The sequence below is a fragment of the Apteryx rowi genome, unplaced genomic scaffold (genome assembly GCF_003343035.1).
Source record: "Apteryx rowi isolate R43461 unplaced genomic scaffold, aptRow1 scaffold_510, whole genome shotgun sequence".
Lineage (NCBI taxonomy): Eukaryota > Metazoa > Chordata > Aves > Apterygiformes > Apterygidae > Apteryx > Apteryx rowi.
In genome coordinates this window covers 315,118-337,320 of record NW_020450773.1, presented here as the reverse complement: position 1 = coordinate 337,320, position 22,203 = coordinate 315,118, and the positions used below count along the sequence as shown (strand labels likewise).

Sequence of the window (22,203 nt, the reverse complement as noted above, 5' to 3'; positions counted from 1 at the left end):
GACTGCAAGTAGGCTTGAGCCATAAAGCTAAGTATATAAAAATTTACTGACTGTACTGACTCTAAGTCCAGATCTGAAGTTTAATATGGATGCTTCTTATATATTGAATAAGCTATTGCTAGCTTTTGAAGGTCTAGACGGCAGTGGGATTAAAACATTCTTTGGCATATTGTGCTTCATGATTACAGGCTGTTCTGTGCACGTGCATGTGTTACACAACACTACCACCACCCATCACAGACTCACCAGCACTGTACTATTTTGTCCAGTAACTTTAGAGAGTAAGCAGCTTCTGCAAGCAAAGGACTGCTCTATACTTCACGGTGATTGGTGCTGCTGTGATGCCCTGACCAGCTCTTAGAATTGCATTTGAAGCTCTACTGCTAAATCGTTCTCCTCTTCCCTACAGTTCCATTTATAGCTTTAAACAGCAATTTGCAGCTTTTGTAGAAACAGGTCTCAGGCACACTGATGATTATAATGTTGATGAGAACTTGGAAACCCTGTGCTGTAAAAACATGTAGATGGTATGGATAGCTAAAATCAAATGGAATAACCTCTCTGATAGGATCAATCTATAGCATATCTTAGCTACTGACATCCTTCATTTACTATAGACATAAAACTAAGTATGAAGGCCAGGTCCTCTTTTAACATTAAAGCCTCCATCCAGAACTGATGACTTCTCTCCTTAAGAGGACGAAAAGGATGGTGTTGGTAAAGAGCTGAATGAGCGTCCTAATCACTGGGCCACAGACTGCCCTGGGCACTAAGCACCTCCTGCTGAAGAATCCAGTTCCAAATGAACGTGCTAGCTACCGGACTACAGGGTACATCTTTCTCTCTGTTATTCATGAACTATTTGTTCAAAGTGGAACAATTTCAACAGGAGAGATTCCTTCATTTCAGAATATCCTATAAACCAGTTTGGATATCTCGATTTCACATGCTAACTCCAAACAAGGTAGAGGAGGGAGCTGAACCTGTGTCTTTTGTTTGTCAGTTCATTTTGAGAGAAGACTTTCTTGCTGGCTGCTTTCTGTTGGATAAAACTGTTCAGTTTGTTCTGAAACCACTTACTGATTTGGGCCCCACAGAGATGCAGGAAACACCTGGTATGCAACTTCTCGAGGGCTTAGTAGCCAAGTAGCTCAGTGCTGCCAGGAACTTAGCGGTTATGGATGAATTAAGGTAGTTGGCAGCTGAGCAGAGACTTTGAAGATTTAAATTTTGGCTATAAACCCCCCCCCCAAAAAAAAAACAAAAAACTTATGGATCTCACCACATGAGTTAGAAGCAGGAAAAAAATACAATTACCCTGAGACATCTTTCAAGTACATTATGGGTGAGACTATTCTTTCTGCATTTCCCTGCTTCATTAACCTTCACTGAATAGTCTTACAAAGTAAATTCAGTACAGTTACTTCTAATTTAGACTTTTCTTTTATTAGCAAGGAACCAAGTTTCTCTAGCTCATACCATCTACCAGGGAAGATACCCACTATTCCATGTTAAGAGGGAAGTCTTCATGCTCACAGTCAGTGAACATGGAAAAATTTGAACAGATTTCTCTTGTCTTCCTTGTCTTGCTGTAAATACAGGTGGAATTGTTATATTAAATATTATTGTTTGTATACAGTGTTAAGGATTCCAGTTACTGTTAGTATTCCTCAGGCTTCCTCTTCTGATTCTTATAAGGAAATTTATCTCACACACTCATCCGTATGGGCCTTGGACACAGACATGCATGCGCAATCTCTACATTTGTGTGAAAAACTGGGTGGAGTTAGTCATTTAGGAACATTGCTTGCACTTTTATTTGCAGGCAGGCTGGATTCAAGAGAAGATAAGAGCCTGTTGGCTTCATCATRAGTTATGAGAAACACAGTGACTTTAATGTTGAGGAACCTCTCCCTTCCTCAGAGGCTGACTAGTTTGGAAACTAGATTATATCTAGCTTTATTTAATAATTAAAAAAAAGGCCTGCTGGAACTTGACTAGGAAGGTTATTGAAGAAGAATCCTTCTCATTATCCAACAGACTGATCACATCTTTAATTTCACATCTCTGGTTGCATCTTTAGGTATTTTGCACTTGGCTGCAGATGCCTGACAATAATGATCCTACTCATTATGAAGACCAACTTTAAGCGACAGAGGATTTATAAAACCTAGGCCCACCACCAAATCAACACACCAGAACTTCCTTGAGAGGAAGAATGGATACTTGTTTATCTGGAGAGCTGGCTCAGACATCCTGGTGACTAATCAAAGCAAATGGTGCTCCCTGGAGCAACAGAAACAAAGGGGAAAACACAGTCCATGCTGGAAATCATTAAATGTTCAGATTATGTGGAGTATAGGATGGACTTTCATGATTAGTTCTAGAAGCCAACTTGTATTCCGGAAGTCTGAAGCTGTTTTGATGTAATGTTACCTACTTGGCACTAGAAGTGTCAGCTTGAAGGGAAGGATTCTTATGAGCGTGAATTTGGACAGGAAGGGGAGAAGGCAATAATAAGTAATTTGTGGACCTAGTCAAAGGAGAGAATAAAATATTAAGGGTGGAATTAGGTTCTTATTCTAGATAGCAACTTTAAGCTAACCTAAAAGCCAGAAGAGACCTTACATAKGTGGACAAAACTCACGTGAGAGTAATTTGGTTTGTGGTTAAATTGTTTGAGCATGAAACATGGTTCGTCACTAAGAAAATGCATCTCCAAAAGAGCTATTTGGGAAAGCCTCCAGAGCATCAGGCTAGATGATGACTTCTATCAATAGATTGCCTGAGCTTATGATGCAGTAGACTAATGCAGGTTAGGAATCAGCACGGTAGTTAGCCTTCGTGTTGAATTAGAAGTGAATTCCATAAGTCATAAAGAAAATGGCTTGCTATAGAAGAAAGGATCTCCCTCCTTCACACAAAATTAGACAGTGAGGTCTTATGTTTCTGGGAACAGGTTGTCGTGCGGCCTGAAGGCATCCCTTTAACAAACAGAACAGACTATAAGAAGGTTGGCTTGTGTTACATATATTATTGCCTGATTAATTCCAGATGTTACTTAATAGATTTGCAGCCTTACTGAATTACTCCTCTTGTGTCTTAGCTTGTTTTTTGTGCTATGCAAGGAGGGTAAATGGGATGACAAACAGAGGGACCTAGATACTGAGTTGATAGCCTAGCACCAATTCTGGATAACACAGAAATGTCTTAATATATTACAAGATAACAGCATATTTGATACCAGCTAACTGGTCCATCATGTCACTAAACCAAAGAACTATCATAAGTTTAGTAAACTGCATAGGGGATTACAGTGAAGCATTTGATTTAGCCCTACTACTGATTTTAAAATAACAACATCATGCCAAGTTAATATAGCACACAATAAACAGTAGTATCTGTAATTAGAAACCAAGTAAATTATTTTGCTAACTTATTAAAATCACTATTTATAAAAGTAAATAGTAATAAACACAGAAAATAGATTACCARTGGACAGCTACAGATCTCAAAATAGAAAATGCTTATCTCTGTGTACACTTTTTAGCAGGGCCCATGCAGAAATCTATTCCAGCCTCAATACTATTCAACTATGAACTTATTTTTCACTAAGCAATGAATATAAAAGCTTTTTGATGAAATTTGTTAGGCACTGGGGAAATGGTTCATAATCAGAAATGCAGTTCTTCAGGAACTCGTGTTGCACAGTAGTCTGGCAGCACTGGAACATATGTTTATACAACTAAATGCAAAGCCACAGACCTAGAGACCAAAAATTAAGTTCAGACCTGAAAAAATCATTTTAGGTGACCACTTTTCAAACTGCAGAGCTTTGACATGAATGTTTTGCATGGCACATACAAGACTGCATAAAGAGTGGTGGCAAAGAAAACAATTTTTGTTATGGAAGTAAAAACCAAGCTKTTGAACTGTTCTTTTGAAATGTAAGATGATGTTAAAAATCTGCATGGATCTAAGTCCTTTTAAGTACTTTCTTTCCTTAGTGGGAATGAAAAGGTTGGGCAAATCAGAAGAAAGCTGAATTGTGGGGGACAAGATATAAGGGCAGCTAGGGGGAAAATGGTTACATGACAAGTTCTGAGGCACCACAATGAACCTACATTGGGAAGCTTAGCAGGTAGAGCAGGTGAGCATACATCACCTTTACTTCTAATTAAAACAGCCTGCTTTTTAAAATTAATTTCAGTAGCTGTCCTGCATGTCTGAGATAACGTATCAGGAAGCTTTAGGGAGACTTTTAGACAAATAATTTATGACAAACTTAGCAAAGCTTTCAAAATGCTGATGAATCAAATGCACAGTATCAAGGCACATGATATAAATATTAGGGAATCAATTCTCATATTTAATTAGTTGTACTGCAGAACAGAACAGACTCTTGTCTATTAATGTAGCATATTCCTTTATATAATAGATAGTATACATGTTGTTCTCATATATCATTCAAGCTTTCCTCTGCCAGGGAAATGCCATTTAAAAATGAGCTGAATACATGACACAAACAGCAGGGTCAAGTCTTCTAATTCAGAGCAGAGCTATGGAAAGTAAGTTATAGAAATACTGAGAAATGTATGCTGTCAAGTAAGTAGAACACCAAGAGTTCACTTACTTAATATTTAGTTTTCCAACATCTCTCCTATTTTTAAATGAGCATTGGTCAGTTTGCATATACTCAGGAGAAATACTGATTCCTACGCTCCTCCAAGAGCAAATACTTTATGAAATTATGTCTATTTTCCATTTGGAAGTGTGGCCTTATTCAAAGAAATTCATTACCCATGACAAATTTTGGGCTGTCTAAACTCAAGTTTCTTGGGAGCAGGCTGTTTACTGAATCCAACTGCTACTTGTGGATTACTATTTACAATGTTTATTAATAACTCATTTTCATGCAAGTATAAAATGAAAATACTCAGTCCCTGGATGAATACACATTCACACTCTAAATTATATACATTGTATTTGCATCTAGCATTCAGAGAAGTGCAAAGTCCACAGCAATGTAAGTAACAGCAGTTTCATAAACTATTAGATGATGAGCTCTCAAAAGATATTAGCAACTGTATGATAACGTATCCCTTTGTATACTGCTGAAATCAAACATTTATGCAGTAAGAGAACACACATTTCAGCTACATTCAAGTGAATATTTTATTACCATACATTATGTCTTACAAACTTTATTGAAGATCAGCAAGAGCACTACAAAACCATACCTTAACACAATAAATGTATTGCATGGTATGTTCAGGCATAGCAAATTAAAGAAAAGAACTGAAAAGAAAAACAAGCTATGAAAACTTGTACAAAAATGGACAGTAATACTGATTAACACTGGGTTATATCTTACTTATAAGAGACCTGAAGGGCTAATAGAGATCCAATTTAGAAACATTTGTGCACTTTAGGTACAATTTGGTGCAGATCAAGAGTGCACTAATACAGTCAATGTTGTACAGATAAGGTAATGCACAAAATAAGCTGATATTATGCAATTAAACAACTAATTTGTTTACAGTAAATAGGGCAGCACAGTTATAGTACTGCATCCTTGGCACTTAGTGATAGAACAACATGTATTTGGTTTAACTAAACTCATAAAAAAGGGTATATACTGGTTTGTGAGATGTAAAACATACATTATCCCTTTGAACCTTTCAGTTTTACAGCGTTTTTCTAATTTTCAAGTTAAAATTCATACATGGCACACTACCTAGATATGGAAGACGTTTCAGATATTGCTTTAAAACAAGACTTTAACTAAAACGTGTTAGGATGACAAATTAATTCAAATGATATTAATTAAATCTTTCAGTGATGTCTTGTACTGAAAACAAAATCTGAAACGCTGAAGAAAGTAACCTTGTATTACAAGGTTAATACAAGTAAACTTGTATTACAACCCACAATTTCTTTATGGGCTTTCCTGAATAGTAATTGCTTCCTTAATGTCCCTTTCACATATGGTAATTTCACTTAAAAGAACTGCTGAAATCATTCACCTCAAAAGTTTTAACTGAATTGGAAATTTGGCCTAGCATAGTATATCACAGAATGGAAGAAGATGCATTCTTCCTCACAGAAAGCATTTTTCAAATAAGAAAGAATTCCAATTTTAAGTGATTGTCCATGTATCAAACAATATTAACAACTGTCTGGAGGGAGCTGATTTACTTTTGCCTCTGTTTTAAACAAACTGGCTACATTGCCATTTTATATTATATATAACAAATGCAATAAAATTGTTCTTAACATATAATGATCTAACACTTTAGCATTAACTGGTTTAAAATATTTTACAAAGACATTTTATATGTACTATACAGCACACAAGAGTATGAAATATTTTGAACATATACACATTTCTATATTTTTCACATAGACTATTATTTTGCACCAAACATTGGTGTCTACAATTCTAACAACCCTCTCAGATAAAAAAAAACAAAACAGAATGTTTTGCGGATGGGATTTTCCCGAAAATAAAAACTACAAAAATCCTCTTATTACACAGAGAATTTCTCTAATGAACTATTTTTTTTAAATTTCATATTTTGCACAAAGCTTTTAAAGTGGATCCACATACATAAAAAGAATAGCTTCTCTGTCCTTTGCAGTGCAATTTGCTAGGAATAATATTTAACAAGGATGGACTCTGTCCCTACCATGACCATTAAAAACTGCAGCCAATCAAAATGTGACTCAGTGTCAAATTTTTTTTTGTACAAAAGTAAACCTCAATACTATTTGCCATTGAGACTCCTTTTCCCCTTATTTAAAATGCAATCCTTTTCAATATCCATTTTAATGAAACGATTTGCATAGAGCAGCCTCGTATTATTTCTAGAGAACATTATGAGTGTTTTAACACAAGATAAGGCACATGTTTTTCAGCATTAATAACCTAAAATTAATCCTGAGGAACTGTTCCTCCTCCCCAGCAAAATCTGCTTTTTTAATATACCCTGTATTACCTGAAGAAAGCAGAAAAGCAGTACAGAATAAACCAAAACTCCTTAGCTGAACTAAATTCAGAACATTAAAAACTCCAGATAATAGTGTAACAAATCCACAGATAAAGTCAAACTCTAACAAACTATCTTTAGGAAAAAAAGATACAGCCAGTAGCACTGTAGATGTTAGATAAAAGTTCACATAATACAGATGACATTAATGGTAAGTTTTTCTAAAATAAGCTCCCTTCAGAAAGAAGGTGGCTAAATTGTGAGGCACTTAAGGTTGACAATATAAGCAGGAATGCAAGGGATCTGTTTCATAGAAAACCTGAAGTTGCATATCATATCCTTGTGTTAAGCCTTCTATTAAAGTGCTAGAAATGGAGACTTAAAACAAAAGGATTTAAATATAAGTGATTAAAGAGCTTAGTACACAGTAAAATTAAGTGCTTTTGATTCTTATGATTTCAGAGCTTTTTAATAATTTTTTTTTAAAATAAAGTCTGGAAATAATTAATCCAAGTGTGAAATCCTCTTCCTTGTGCCATTGATGCTATTTGTAAAGTGCCCAATTATTTTTCTAAACAACAAAACCATTTGCCTTATCTTATGTTGTGCAGCATGACATAGTATGTAGTACATATGCAATCCATACTGCAATGACACAGTCAGTCTGATGGAAAACAGCACATGCATACTTTTAGTCAAAAAGTTTTCATTCCACCTGTCACCCTAAAAAATTAGGTCTTGGATTACATATCCTACCAGTATATATAGTGCAACCAACCTCAACTTCTCAATAAGTAATTTAGCTGTTACAGCCCAATGTTCAAAGGTGGACTTATCAAGCTTTTCCTTGGAGCAACCTGATGCCCAGACAAAATCACAGATGGAACTCTGGATCTGAATTATATAAATCCACTAGATGTCAAATCTGAGAAGGATCTGGGTTCTGTCGGATGATGAAGAGGCTGAAGATGTGTGGCAGTCTGTGTATTACTGATCACATCTAACTGAGAGGGATATGCTTCATTTACATTTCCTCCATTGAAACCGTTTTGGAACTGGGGGAAAAAAGACAATATAAAAGGTTAGTATGGGCAATTGATTAATTTAAAAGTTTTTAAAAATCCTCTTAAATACACAGATTGGATGAGATCATCTTCAAACATAATGAACAGCTTTAAAGCTATACATATATATTTTTGAAGATGACGAATGATGCAAAGTTAATTGATTTAAGGTGAAGTCTGAATGACCACTGAAACCTACCCTTGTTAAAGTCAGTGGTAATTCTACTTATAGCTAATGAAAGCAGCATTATGTAGTCAGAATCTAAAATATAGTACAGTTTTCATTTGTAGAAAGTACAGTCTGAATACTTCCTATTTCCTTCTCCAGTTGTTCCATTTTAAAAGCCACCTATTTGCATATTTTAATGTCTGCAAAGGGATCCAGACTTCACAGTTCTTCCAGGAAGGCACGTTCAGCCCTCTTTGTACACTGAAGTGACTGCACTTTATCCACAGGCTGAGCTGTCTTAGGGTGGGCTTTTTTTGATCTTCATATTGACAAAGCCAAGTAAGAGCAATGAATGGCTTTCATCAGTCTTGACATAATTGTTCATAGGATTATTTTAATCAACTGATGTAATGCTTCCTGTCATGCTATGAAAAACTTGCATTACCTACAAAATACTCCACTCAGTCATGCAAAGAAAATAAAACAAAACATTTTAAACATCTCCATCATCTCTTTGGGAGCAGTTTGTATCGGAAGTATTCACTCACTCATTCAAGATTCTTCCTTAAAACATATATTATATATTCATTCATCCATCTGCCAAACTATGCTGGCGGTTGGAAACTGTGTTTTTTTTTTTTTTTTTTTCCTGCTAGCCAGATCTTTGAAATTTGACTTTAACTGAACACAGTTATTTTTCTTCCAAGTTTTTAATAACTAGACTATAGTGATGTGAATTATATGCTTTTAATCTAAAGATGTCATATACTTTTAAAGATAGATAGGATAACACAAGCTAGGGTAACTTCTGACAACTCCTCCTTCAGAACTAGCTTATTTCAGTATTCTTCATTAATAAGATGAGCACACTCACTAAAATTTATAACAAAGTTCTCTGCAGACTCTAGTAACTGGAGAAGTTTTTCTCCTGTTTATTAAAGGAACACTGATCTTAAACAAACAACCAATTTATCAAAGGCCTTTCTACTCCCTCCATCTCTGAAAATATATTTAGCCAACACTGGCTGTTGTCCTACCACAGACGCACAAGTTCAATAGGAATTAGTTTAGGTAAGACAGATGAGTTACAAGTTAGGCAGAAGGTCAAGGCAGATAATAACAATGGGCCCTCCGTCTTTTCACATGGAAACCAACTGGGGTTGGAAGGATGATAAAAGGATGGGAATTATGACTCCTGTTACAGACGCCTGTCCTCTAACCAGACTCTAACCTCTAACTGATTGGGATGTCGGGATGCTAAATCCAGTCAAAGAATGCTCTGCTTTGGTTTGGCTGTGGGAATGGAGGCTCAGAACAGTAATATTTGATTTACTTAGTCACATCCTTAATAGAAATCAAACCTTGATAATTTTATTACTGTAAATAGTGGTACATTCTCTCTATTTACAATAAACAAATGTATACTGTCTACCACTTAGGCTTTGGCATAGAAGGTATTTTACAAGATTACAACTTCAAGTGCGGTGACTATACTTTTGACTTACTAGTTCCTTCGGGTTCACATATTTTAAATTTCCCTAACTCCTCTGATACAAGACTAAATACAATCTCAGTACTAAAAGTATATACAAACACAGGGTTATCTTTCCTTGGAGCAATGACATTTCTGGGTAAAATGAAAACAAGTTTCTAGATTAAAAGACTTAAATATAATGTTATTTACACTGGTTTACACTGGTGCCTTACTTTGTCCTGAATCTATATAAATGTTAACTGGCAGGTGCAACTACAGTTCAAAACGGGGTACAGTCTGGTACAAGAGACTTTTTGTAAAATCATGTGAACAGTTTGTAGCAGTGTGGGCTGCAAAAGTCAGTGCTGTTTGGTCTAGGAACAAGTAGTCTCTTCCTTCCCCAATGCTCCCCCCATTTTGCATAAATAGGTTTCAGACCTGCAAGGACTTGAAGATAGCTATCAGCTATCTATGATTACTCTTACAAAAAGGACAGGTGGGAAAATCCTTCCTTATGTCATGAAGAAATGTGCTGTTCTTTTAAGTGCCTTTGGACAAATATTCAGCAGTTTGCTCTTCAGAGATGAAAGAGAGCTAACATGACAAACGTAACATCAGTTCTGTACCAGGCTTCTCCTCGTGCAACGCTATTCAGATGCATACCGCATGGGCAAACCATAGCGGAAGGAGCTGAATGTGCCTTCAAATGGTTTAAGGAAAGGTAATTTTTCACAAGTGACCTTCGTTCATTGTTTCTGACAACCATGATAAAAGCAACATTACTACTGCAGCACAACATTCTAGTAAGAACAAAGTAATTAAATTAATTTATTCATTTATTGCATGTAGAGATGCTGTTTTAGTTAGCCTTTTTACAGATAGATGAGAAGAAAAAGTAATTGAGAAAAGGTAACAAAGTGGGCATAACAAAAGTGATTAAGGCAGCATAACAACAAAATAATTTATTTTAAATCAACCATTAAAAAGTAGAAAATGCATTAACTTAGGTGCTTGCAGTTCAAAACAGATGAGCTACACCAGTACAGATCTTGTGCAAAGAACAATTCTGCACTATAACAGGGATGAACTTGGCTGACCCTGGAAATGCTTTTCAACCCTATTATCAAGGACTCTGAAGGATTAATAGCACTGACCACAGCCAGGCACAGTACAGCCAAGTGCTGTGCAAGCTTCCTCACTGTACTTTGCCAAAGTAACTTCATGCTATTTCAGTCCTTGGACACTCAGGCAGAAGCTAGTCATCTTGCTGAACTGTATTATACTGAACTTTTGTAATTGTGCAATTTTATTTTTTCCACCAGTAAAACAGTTTCAAAAAAGGATTTGTTTCGTATTTGTAATTATACATAYCAAAAAACTGTATGTGTTCTGCTTGCATTCCTCACCTCTGTCTTGTGTAGGTTAAATGCCAATTAATACTTTAATTCTGTAAATGCTTATGCAYGTGCATAAGCATTTGTAGGATCAGTACTTTAGAATATAAACTCTTCGGGTGTGTGTGGGGGAGAATTGCACCTCTGTACTTGAGCAGCATTAATAGAAATAAATGGTACAATTTAAAGTACTTCAACACACTATTTTAAATTAGGAGTTCCCTGAGTAATTGAAGCTTTTATTTCTAAGTTAATTCTAACTATGAAGAAGTGTGCTAAAAACTGCAGTTTGTGGTAGAGCTCCTCCATTTTCTACTGCTTTTGTTGTGCATTCTCCTTAGCACAATGTGAAAAAGGCTCAACTTCTCTACTGTGGATATAATTCTTTCCTTCTCTTTTGTTTTCAGCAGATGCAATTTGAACAGAAGCTTAAGGAACAAGCTGACCTTTGTTTACAGCCGTGTTATGAAAATATTTCTGCAGTATTGTCATGTGTATAAATGCAATAGTTCATAATATTTCAGGCAAATTATGTGATGTTACAATCTGATACTTAAAACAATCCTAAAAATCTTCTAAGAATCTGAGTAGCAAGAGACCATTGTAACATTTTAAAAACTAGAGATTTTTCTGGAACCTTAAAACATATTTCATGAAAATAAATCTGCCATGCAGTAGCACTGACATCATTCCATTCCTCTACAAAACTCACATAAGGAAATTCTAAGATTCTGACCAGCCTGCTTTCCCTTTGCTCCTACCTTGTACTGGGAAAATTTCTAGTCAGTACAGTAAACTAGTTGTCTCACTGTGTTCTTTGAGTATAATACTGCCAGAAAGAGGTGACAATTCTGAAAGCTACCAGGATGTGGCCACTTGTACATAAGGACATGACCAAATGCAACTTTGCTCAATCTAATGAGCAAATGAAGCAGGAACATTCACTCACTGCTAAGCCATCAGTTTCAAACTCAGTGATTCAGTTGCAACAAACTCAGCATCCCACAAGTCATCCAAAAAACTGATTCAAAGTGAAAGCAATATAACAGCACTCTACCATACCTTGTTCAACAATACTTGTTGACTTGCCATCATTGGTTCGTACTGCATTTGATCTACGCCGCTGGGCTGTGATTCTTGCGTGCACTGGTACATAGACACAGCGCCTGCATAGCACGTTTGAGGAGTTAGCATAACTGACTCAGAGTTTATCCCACACTCTTGATTTTCAGGGACTTGCTGCAAACAACTGAGAAAATCCTCAAAGTTGGAAGAAGCAGAATAGGTTGATCTGTCAAAACCTGCTACAGGGAAATCCATTTGGGTAAAATTAGAAAGCTGTGGCATCATGGGTGTGGGCTGTTTGTAAGGAATAAACTCTTGCCTACATGCATAAGGTGCAGTGTTTACTTCTGATTTGTAAGAGAACTCGGGAACAGTGGCATGCATGCCAGGAAATACATATTGCTCAGGCTGCTGCTGGGAGCAGCTAAGAGGCATACTGCTGCCAGAGCTCCAATTTGTGAACATCCCGTTGACTTGCATATGCTTCATCTTTTGACACAGCTGCTGTTGTTGCTGCTGCTGTTGTAGCTCCACAAGCTGTTTCTGGTGCTGATGAAGTTGATGCTGATCGAATTCTTGCTGTACCAAGCAACCAGCATTCTGGACCAGAGGCTGTTGCTGTTCACAACCTGAATATAAGAAGTCAGACTTATTATTTAAGGAATCCTGAACATAAGTCAGAATTTCATCAGTTATATCAATGTCTCCAATATCATCCGCACCAGAGAACTCAGTTTTAAAAAACTCCTCATCCTGCTGAATACATTTTAGATCTTCAAAGTCAATACCCAGATTTTTCATGATGCTGTACAAATCACTGGTTTTATTATCTTGAAAGAGTGCTGCACTGTCTTCAGGAAGTAGCATATTACCATCTTGGGAACACTCCATTAGCTCCTGTTTCAGAATGCTGTGGTTTCCAGCAGGTAAGAGATTATCTGGCCAGTCACTGCTAATAACATTGCCCAATTCATCCTTGGTTTCTGTAAAGAAGTTCCGCTCAAAGGAAAGTTTATTTGAGGCTGGAGGGCAGAGATACACAGATTCATCTTGCCTTAACATGGCACCTAGAAGGGAGTTTGGATCCACAGAATCTTTGTGTAGCGTAGCTTTGGCAGCAGCTCCTTTTCCTGTGGTACTTTTATTCTTCGGCTGAGAAGGATCCATAAGACTTGACATAGGGAAAGTTACCTCATATAACACGGCCTCACCAGTGGCAAACATGAAGGGCAACTTCATGTTACGCTTCCGTAGATGTTCTGCCCCCTCTTCATCTCTGAAAATAAATAAAAAATATGGCATAATACTGCAGTACTATAACAATTTAACAATTACAGYATTTTTTTGTCCCTTGGAATTAATGTAAAAACAAAACAAAACCAACCCCCCAAACCCTTATTCTATCTGTAGGCATTTTTCAAATTCCTAGCTATTCCAGCTCAACTTGGCTGAGTTAAACCAAGAGGCAGCTTATGATATAAGGAGCTTATGACTGTAACACCATCCTTACGKATTACATTTGTAATTAAACCTAGAGAGCATACACTATTTTCTGCGCATTATGAGCTGAAATGAACATAAGTGGGCTTTGTTCCATGCATTATACTTTTCTTGACACAGCAAGTAAATGAATACTTCAGTATTGAAGTATCTACTTTTCTCCCTTTTACAAACTCCCCAACAAAAAATATTTAATTTGTATAATAATGCTTAATTCTACATTATTTATGGTCCTGAACTGAATTCCAAAGAACTTAATTTCTATATGTTATATGTTGTTTCTCTACACAACTGCAGCTGGATTTCTTAATTTTTGCTAACCGGGGTACTAAATTAAAAATAGGTTGGATGGAATAACTTGGTGTTTGTACCACTACTCTTACTCTTTATAAGAATTAAAATATCAAAAGTTTCACACATCAGGGAGGACTATGCCACATAGGTAGGTACAGAAATGGCAAAATCTCTTTTCAACATTTGTTAGCAAATGAGAAGAAAATCTCTTTCAGAGTTCAAGATTTAAAGAGGGTTTATTTAAAAATAAACAAATCATTTCTGAACATCAACAGGATCAAAAACTGAAGTCTGTCGGTTGAAGTATAGCTCTTTGTGCAATGATGACTTACGTAAGAGGTCTCTGTGTGGCAATGATGTAATCTGGTCTTCCATTTTTGTAGACAAGGCGTGCATTTGCTTGAACCCAGGCCCATCGATTTTCTTTGGTTAGAAGCCTAAACACAGTCATTCCACTTTCTCCAGTCTTTATCACTAGAGTAAATAAAGGGCAAACATACTGTTTAGTGTCCAGTGAACAAAAATAGGAAAACCTGGCATGTCATGAGGGTAATCTCATTTATAGAGCAATTTCACAACCTCATGTCCTCAATTATTCCATTTCAGTGCAGCTCTAATTTATTCCCAGCAAAATAGGATGATGGATCACTTTTAAGGATGTCTCATTACTGGCAAATAAAAGTCAAAAATTACAACTAATTGTAAGATCCACTACAGAATGGCAACATCCTATATCTAGCCTTATCCATTATTTCTGCAGTAGCTGAGATTATTAAATATTAGAACATGTAATTGTCAAAAGCAAAAATCTCTTTTACTGCTGAAAAGTGACTACTGTTTAGACAATTAGAACATACATTAATTCTTAATCCAAGTTCTTTCACATTTGGATGATTAGTGTAGAGGTATTTCAAAATGCATTTTCCACTCCCATTTTCTATCACTTCATTGGCAATGCTTCACAAGCATACTGTCATTTCAGTTCTACACTGCTGAACCTGCTGTATTTCTTGACAAAGAAGAAATAAAATACAGAAGGAAAGTTTAAGAATCCTAATGGAATAATCTTCACTAAAAGGAGACTTCTTTTTTTAGTTTAGCACCACAAAATAGAGAAAAGCAGATTTTAAAACGGAGTGAACCTTCATATATCCTGTTCTGCAAAACTTTTTCTCTTTTCATTTATTTAGTTAGCTTTGGAATAAACCCCAAATCTGATAGGCTACTGAAACTTTTAGTTTCATCTGCCATCATCACTTCTWGTCCTGGTCTATTATATGGGACAAAAGTGATTGAGCTGTCCCTGAAATAGAATATCTGCTTAATATAGGTTAAGATCTAAGCTGCTAGTGGGATTTATTTAATTGTATATAAAGGGACAGAAGAACTAGAACATTTTTTCAAGAGAAGTCAATAAATGAGAAGCACCACCAAAATATCCTGAAAATATTTTCTAACTTCCAAAGACAAATATGTTATAAGTAACAAAAAAACAAAGAAAGAAGTCTACCAAATAGTTACATATCAGATGGCTGATAATTATTTCTTTATTAGCTTCAAACATGATAATTCTCTCCTTAAATTGTTACTTAAGCCAAATTAAGCTGCTAAGACTCAATAACAGAAATTTATACTACACTAGCATGCTAATTCAGTGGTTAATTTTTGTTAAAAATCTTACACTGAGATCAAAAGAAAATGCTTTATTTATTTCCCAACAGGAAGGCTATCTTAAAAATAGTGTCTTTGCCCAAAAGGAAGTTGTTGAAATAGCAAAAGTTGGGTTGTGCAGAGAAGGAAGTGATAAAGGCAAGATGTGACAGAAACTGGGATATTTAAACTAAAAGGATCTAGATAAGAATATTAAATATTTCTTCATCCAGTGTAAACTCTTATAAAGAGGGAAAGGTCACACAAAATCAATGTTTTTTGGTTTTTTTGTTAATGGCCAGATTAATTTTTGAAGTGCTTCATAATATTTTTCAGTATGAATGTAAGTCACACTTTGCTTTTTCAGCCTTTCTTAAAGAATGAAACTTACTTCGGACATGATTTTCAGCACAATAAAGCATATCAGCTGCATGAACAAACTGGTATCCCGTTCCTCTCATACACAGCTCTGCTTCAGTGTATCCCAGGACAATCTTTCCTCTGGAAGGTAAAAGAAGAAACTGTAGCACTGCTGATGAACCAACTTACAGAATGAATGCCAAGCAAATCAATTATGGCTAAAACATTTCAGATATAAATGTTAACAACATTTTCTTGAAACATCAATTGTATGCAGAAGTATGAGAGGTCTAATAAAAAAGTAGTGAACAAATCATGAAACTTTAACTAGCTTCCCAAGTTGGCTTCAGTGATTTGAAGTAGGTTTGCAAAATTATTACATCATTACAAAAACAATATGTCTACAGTTAAGGTAGGCTCCTAATTACCTTTTTTGAACTAATGACTGTATTATTGGCCACTTATTCAGTTACAGCAGGCAGCCCCCATTTGCTGCAATGAAAGATAATATTCACTTGGCTGTATTTCATAGCATTTACCTGTAGGTGCTTGTATATAGAATTAAGTAGCGGCCTAACTTTATTTATCTAAACCTTCTTGACTAATTTATTTATTATTTTGTAATTTAAAATTAGAATTAGAGGTATATTGCAGAATTATATCCCTTTTGCTATTGAGTGGTTTGGGCCGCTGCGTTTGCATGTAAGTCGATTGCCTAAAATATGTCTCACCTTCCCTCAAAGTGAGAGACAGAAATTCAGTTGTGCCAGCAAGGCTGCAAATCACTTCTCTTTTTGCTGCATAAAAGCCCACACTTGCTCCTTTAAATAAGTAATGGATATTTTAGATCTCATTCTGCCACTTAAGTATGAGCCATCCCTTCCACTTCATGTCAGCCACTGCTCACCTGAGCTCCTCAGAGTTCCAGCAAAAATTAATTTCATTCATTATAAGAGGATTACTTGCAATAGCTATGAGGGTCAAATATGACTAAAAGAGTACTTTACTAGAGGTCAGGGAGATGAAGAAGAACTCAAAAGAATTTGTGAGAGCTCTATGAGATATATGATAAAAAGAATGAAATAGTAGAAAAGAGATTGAAACAGACTTTGAAGAAAGAAACAGGGATCCAAAGACAGATAGAAAAGAATAGAAATAGTAAGGAAGGAGAACAATACATGAAAAAGTTTAAAACGAGACAAAAATTGAAGGTTTCAGGTAAGGCATAATAAAAAAAAAAAAAAAATCAAAAAAAGGAAAGAAAAGGCTGTGATAACATTTTGTTAACAACCTCTACTGGTATGAGTTTATATTACCCAAGAAAAGCATTTTGGTTTATCAGTAGACAAGACACTGAATAATTCAACTCCACACTATTCTGTAAGTAGGTATGGAAATCCACATGAGATAACTGAGTGGGGGGAAAAAAAAAAAAAAGAAAAAAGAAATCACACTGATTGTCAGTCAAAAATAGGGAGGGAGGGAAGAAGGAAGGAAGGAGGCCAGAGGCTTTTTTTTACATAAGGAAGCATCTTAATGGGCTTCTTGCCATGTTGATGCATAGTTGTATTATGTTGATCTAGTAACATGGTAGTGTTTCCAGTTTCTATACAGGAAAAGAATGGTTTGGAAATGGGTCAAAGTCGCAGGATAAAGGAGGAGTTCATTTGTTTAATTTGTAATAAATTCCATTTCCATTGTATCTTACATCTATTTGAACTGAAGGGGAAAACAGGCGTGTAGAACAAGTCTTGGATTCTGTTCTATCAATTCTAAAGACTGAATTTCATGCAGAACAAAACATTAAACTTTTCTCCTTCCCTAATTTATTAGTATTCTGTTACTGTAGGATAACAGAGTCTAGGGTTTGTCTTTTTGTTTTTTTAATGATCTAGAGACAGAAGGCAATATGAATTTTCAAGGAAGTACACTAAAACAATCCCATTTCCATTTATTAACTAGCAGGGGTGAAGAGAAAAATCATCAGTATTGACTGAAACAGTAACCAACTTTATATTTTAAATACATATTTGAAACCTATCTCATCAGCAAACAAGTTCTATGCTTAAGAATCTACACCTACTTTGCATCACAGCCGGTAGGCGTGAAATCCAGTTTGTGTTTAGTTCTGAAGATGAAGTTTTTGGTTCGTATCTCAAGGATAGATGGTGGCTGCAGAGGAGTAGCTACTGCAAATAGAGCAAGCTGAGGAGACAAAGTAGCACCATCCTTCCCTTTCTTGTTTTGTCCATGGAGAAACTTTAATCGCCCTTGAAAATTCATGGCCTTAGGATGAGGAAAGAAGTAATTGTTACATATTGGAGATATTTAAGAGTCAGATATTTCTGCCATGAAGTACAATATAAATTATATCTTTCTTTTCTTTTAGATCCATTACATTCAATCTTTGTAGCATGATATACATGAAAGTCAGTTAACAAGTTCAGAGTACTATTGTTATATCCATTTCACTTAGAGATCTACCAATAAATAAACTAGAAAAAGAACTAATACTCTTTCTTTTGAGGGAAAAAAAAAAAGCGCATTCAGTAGAAGAGCCAACTGGCATTTGTTAACATCTAATTAACTGAGCACTTATTAATTCTCTTGCATTTCTGTCAATGATTAGTATAAAGTATACTATTTCAAAATCTTATATAAACAATTCTATTGGTAAGCAGTCACGTACAGGAGATAAACCCACATTATTTTTTTAAAAAACACAGAATTGACAATCAACAAGTGTATTAAAAAGAGCAAACATTTTCCCAAATAAGAGAAAATATTGCTTCTGTTGATTATTAACTATAACTTATTTCAAGATACCCAGTGGAAAATAGGGCTTTTCAATCCATAAATCATACAGTACTTCACAAAAGCAGATGCTTACTCATATTTCACAGCAGAACCTGAGCCATGAGAAATGAGGGAACTTGCAGCTGATTGTAACAACATGATATACRTTCCTGGGGCAACCCAGGAATAGAACCATTACTTGTCATTTAGTGTAATTAGCTGAAATATACTGATTCAAGCAGCTCCGATATCTTCAGAGACTTAACAAATAAAGCAAGTTGCTATACATATTGTAAGGATGCGGTAAATTTCCAACTTTTAGGCATGGTTGGAAGTTTCTATACTCACCAGGAACCCAGATGAATTATCCAGGAGGCATCGTAACCTGCAGATGAAATTCCGTTCCATAAAGGAAGAATTCTCTGGAGGAAGTTGGTCTGGGTTATAATAGGTTGCTGGCTGTGAAAAGCCATTATCTCCTACAGGAAAGGATTATTTATAAGGATTATTTTTAGAAGAACACCTAGTGAAGGCTATCTATAACAAATCATCTTCCGTCTCATAAACAAAGCCTCAGGTCATGACCTGAACAAGAACAATGTAAACTAGAAACAYCCTCAGAACCTTTACTGATTACAACACTATGCTAAGTATCAGTTCTTCTGATGGGATTATGTTTTACAGGCTATAGCATTTGAAAACTGTATGTATTATTATTATTATTTTTTTTTAATTTGGGCTTAATTCATTATTTAGTCAACAAGTTAGATTTTGAATCAGTCACAGAAAACAGAGCTCTCAACAGACAGGATATCCCCAGTGCTGCAAGGGTAGGATCTTCAAAATGGAATTAAGCACCCAGTAACAGTAACTATAGGAACTGGCTACTCAAAAGCTCAGTAGAGGGTATCAGACTATGACATGGTCACTCTCCAAACATCCAGGCAAAAGCTGTCCGTAGCACTAAATAAAACAAAGCACTTTTAGAGAATCACAATAAATAGATGTAATCATTTTCTTTAATGGATGAAAAAAGAAAAAGAAAAGCCACAAAATAGTGAAGAATATTTCATCATTGTGCTGATGAAGAAAACACTGTAGTTGCCTCTCCAGAGGAACCTGAAACATGTATTATGTAAAAAACAATCAAACCAAACTAAAACAACCCACCCAACAACATGAATGACAACTAGGATCACAACATGATGCTCTATTGCCACCTTAGGACAAGCATTTGCTGCTAAGTGTCATTTAGGAAATAGACTTAAACATCTGGAATATAAAGTAAAAACATAAGGTAAATCAATAAGCTTCTGATAGAATTCATATGTTCTGCATGAGGCTACATATACATAGATATCATACCACATCTTTTCAAAGCAAATTTAGCAAAGTAATCTTCTTTGTAATATATATATATATATATATATATATAAAACGCAAAGTAGTCTTTCCCTCAAAAAATTAAGAAAACTACAACAGTGTGAAATGCTGTTTTAAAGTGCTAAACATGCAGCTTTGACTAAAAGAAAATTAGATGCATTTGCTTATGCATTTACTCTGCCAGAAACCCCACACAAGTAGTATAGTAAAATATTCCATATACTGAGGGAACTGACGGCCACGTATGGACAAAAACAAGACCATAGGTCTTAAGAAAGATCCCATATTCCAGACTCAGGACACGAAGTCAGGGATAGCATGTCACCTAATTACACACCACATTATGTTCTCGGGAACATAATTCTGTCTCCTGAACAGCTGGGCAAATGTATAGATAGGCTGGGTGTTTTGTACAACAGCTAATCAACCCCAAAGGAAAAGAAGTCACGACCAACAGACAGTTCACTTTACCTGCTGTTACTTTAAAGGCCTGAATTGGTGTCAAATGAGGCTACTGATGGCTCACCAAGAGGCCTGGTAACCTAAAGGCCATTGCAGTTCAACAACAACGTTCAGCTCTCCAGTTTTTCAGATAACAAATTTCATATACCCTCCACTCCCCCACCCACCAAACTGCTATCCAAGACTGATTTTTGATGAATAGACCTCAAGATATGGAGAAATAGAAAAAGGGGCCTAGCTGATAGTGAGTATCAAGTAAGACATCTTGAAGTTACAGCCAACTGCAGAACGGAGTATTGGCCAAAGTCACCGTTATGAGCTGATCCTACAGAAATGAGAACATGGTCCAGGATGGTTGCCACCTGATTTTGATATTAGAAAGTAAAAAATTCCTTACCATATGGATGGTTCTCAACAGACAAAAGCAAGCTTACTTACTTCCTTCCCACTGATGTTGTTTTGTTTTTTTTTGAATTGCCTAACTACTGGTAAGAGTTTTCAAAACTTTTATCTCTGAGGTAGTGCTTCTCCAAGAGGTACTGAAATGGGTCAGATGCTTTCCAAAGAAGCAAGATGTGTGAAGCAAGGGTATCAGAGAAACAGAAAGCTAGCAGATCCCAACTCCACCTTCAAAAATTCCAACTTGGACATCCCAGAGAATTCTTCCAAATACACAGCTAGGATTCAAATGCTCGTATCCTATCCGAGTTCTCTCAAGTGTCTGCCAACTTCCATAGTACAGTGTGGCAGTTCCCAAGAATTGTACAAAACTTCACTGGAAGAAGCAACATAGTCTGTAGCTTGGGAGATGAGGGGAAAGGTGATCAAACTATGAGGCAGGGAATGGGCTTTAACCCCAAGCCTCCTACATTTGTAAAAGGAACACTGCTGCAGTTTCCCAGACAGGGAGGTCAGCAAGCAGTCAGGTTTTAGTGCCAGGACCTTGGAGAACTGACTCCACACTAATTTTAAGAATGCAAAGAGAGTCTCACAGAGGCTCTGTGAACCCTGGTGCAAAATCATTGGCTGACAACACAGGAGTTAGAATCTATATTCCCAAGGAAACTCACACTAGAGCTCGTCAACACTACGGAAAGACATGCACGAAAACTCTATGCATTGAGATCTTTTCATTTTCTTTGAGCTCAAGACCTTATATTGCTGCTCAGCAGGCACACTTTAAAAGACAGTCCAAACTAGGTGCTCCAAAGCTGAAATTTGGGACTGAAGAAGTAGAATCTTGCAAACCTCTCTGGGAGTATGACAGTGCTGGGAGAAGCATCTGGGATAGGCACTGTAACAGTTCAGGAGACCAGCAGTAGAGCAGCACACCAGAGCACAGAGTGAGAAGAGATCAGTCCAGGCTAACTGAAGTAGAATTAGTTCTGAAACTGAGGCTGAAATCTGTAATTAACCCTGAGCACACTTATAGTATACCTATATCAATAACTATATAATTCTGGCTGAATGTATTAAAAAAAAAAGATTAAATTAACAAAAATGAGGGGGTCTTTATGACACAACATTATCCTTTACTATAAATTTGAATTTAGTTCAAAAATCCTCAACATCCAAATATATTACACTACTTGTGGCATGAAAA

General features: G+C 36.0%; 1 protein-coding gene across 1 annotated transcript in view; it reads right to left on the bottom strand.

The window, feature by feature from the left end:
* Nucleotides 1-5,157: 5,157 nt before the first annotated feature.
* Nucleotides 5,158-22,203, bottom strand: part of AHR (aryl hydrocarbon receptor) — a 60,882-nt gene continuing 43,836 nt past the window's right edge. Inside the window, exons 5-10 of the mRNA XM_026080183.1 lie at nucleotides 19,104-19,234; nucleotides 18,043-18,245; nucleotides 15,991-16,100; nucleotides 14,282-14,423; nucleotides 12,153-13,431; nucleotides 5,158-8,044 (exon numbers count right to left, since the gene is read on the bottom strand). Of these exons, the coding sequence (XP_025935968.1) occupies nucleotides 7,889-8,044; nucleotides 12,153-13,431; nucleotides 14,282-14,423; nucleotides 15,991-16,100; nucleotides 18,043-18,245; nucleotides 19,104-19,234 (2,021 nt within the window). The 3' untranslated portion in view covers nucleotides 5,158-7,888. The remainder of the gene's footprint in view (nucleotides 8,045-12,152; nucleotides 13,432-14,281; nucleotides 14,424-15,990; nucleotides 16,101-18,042; nucleotides 18,246-19,103; nucleotides 19,235-22,203) is intronic.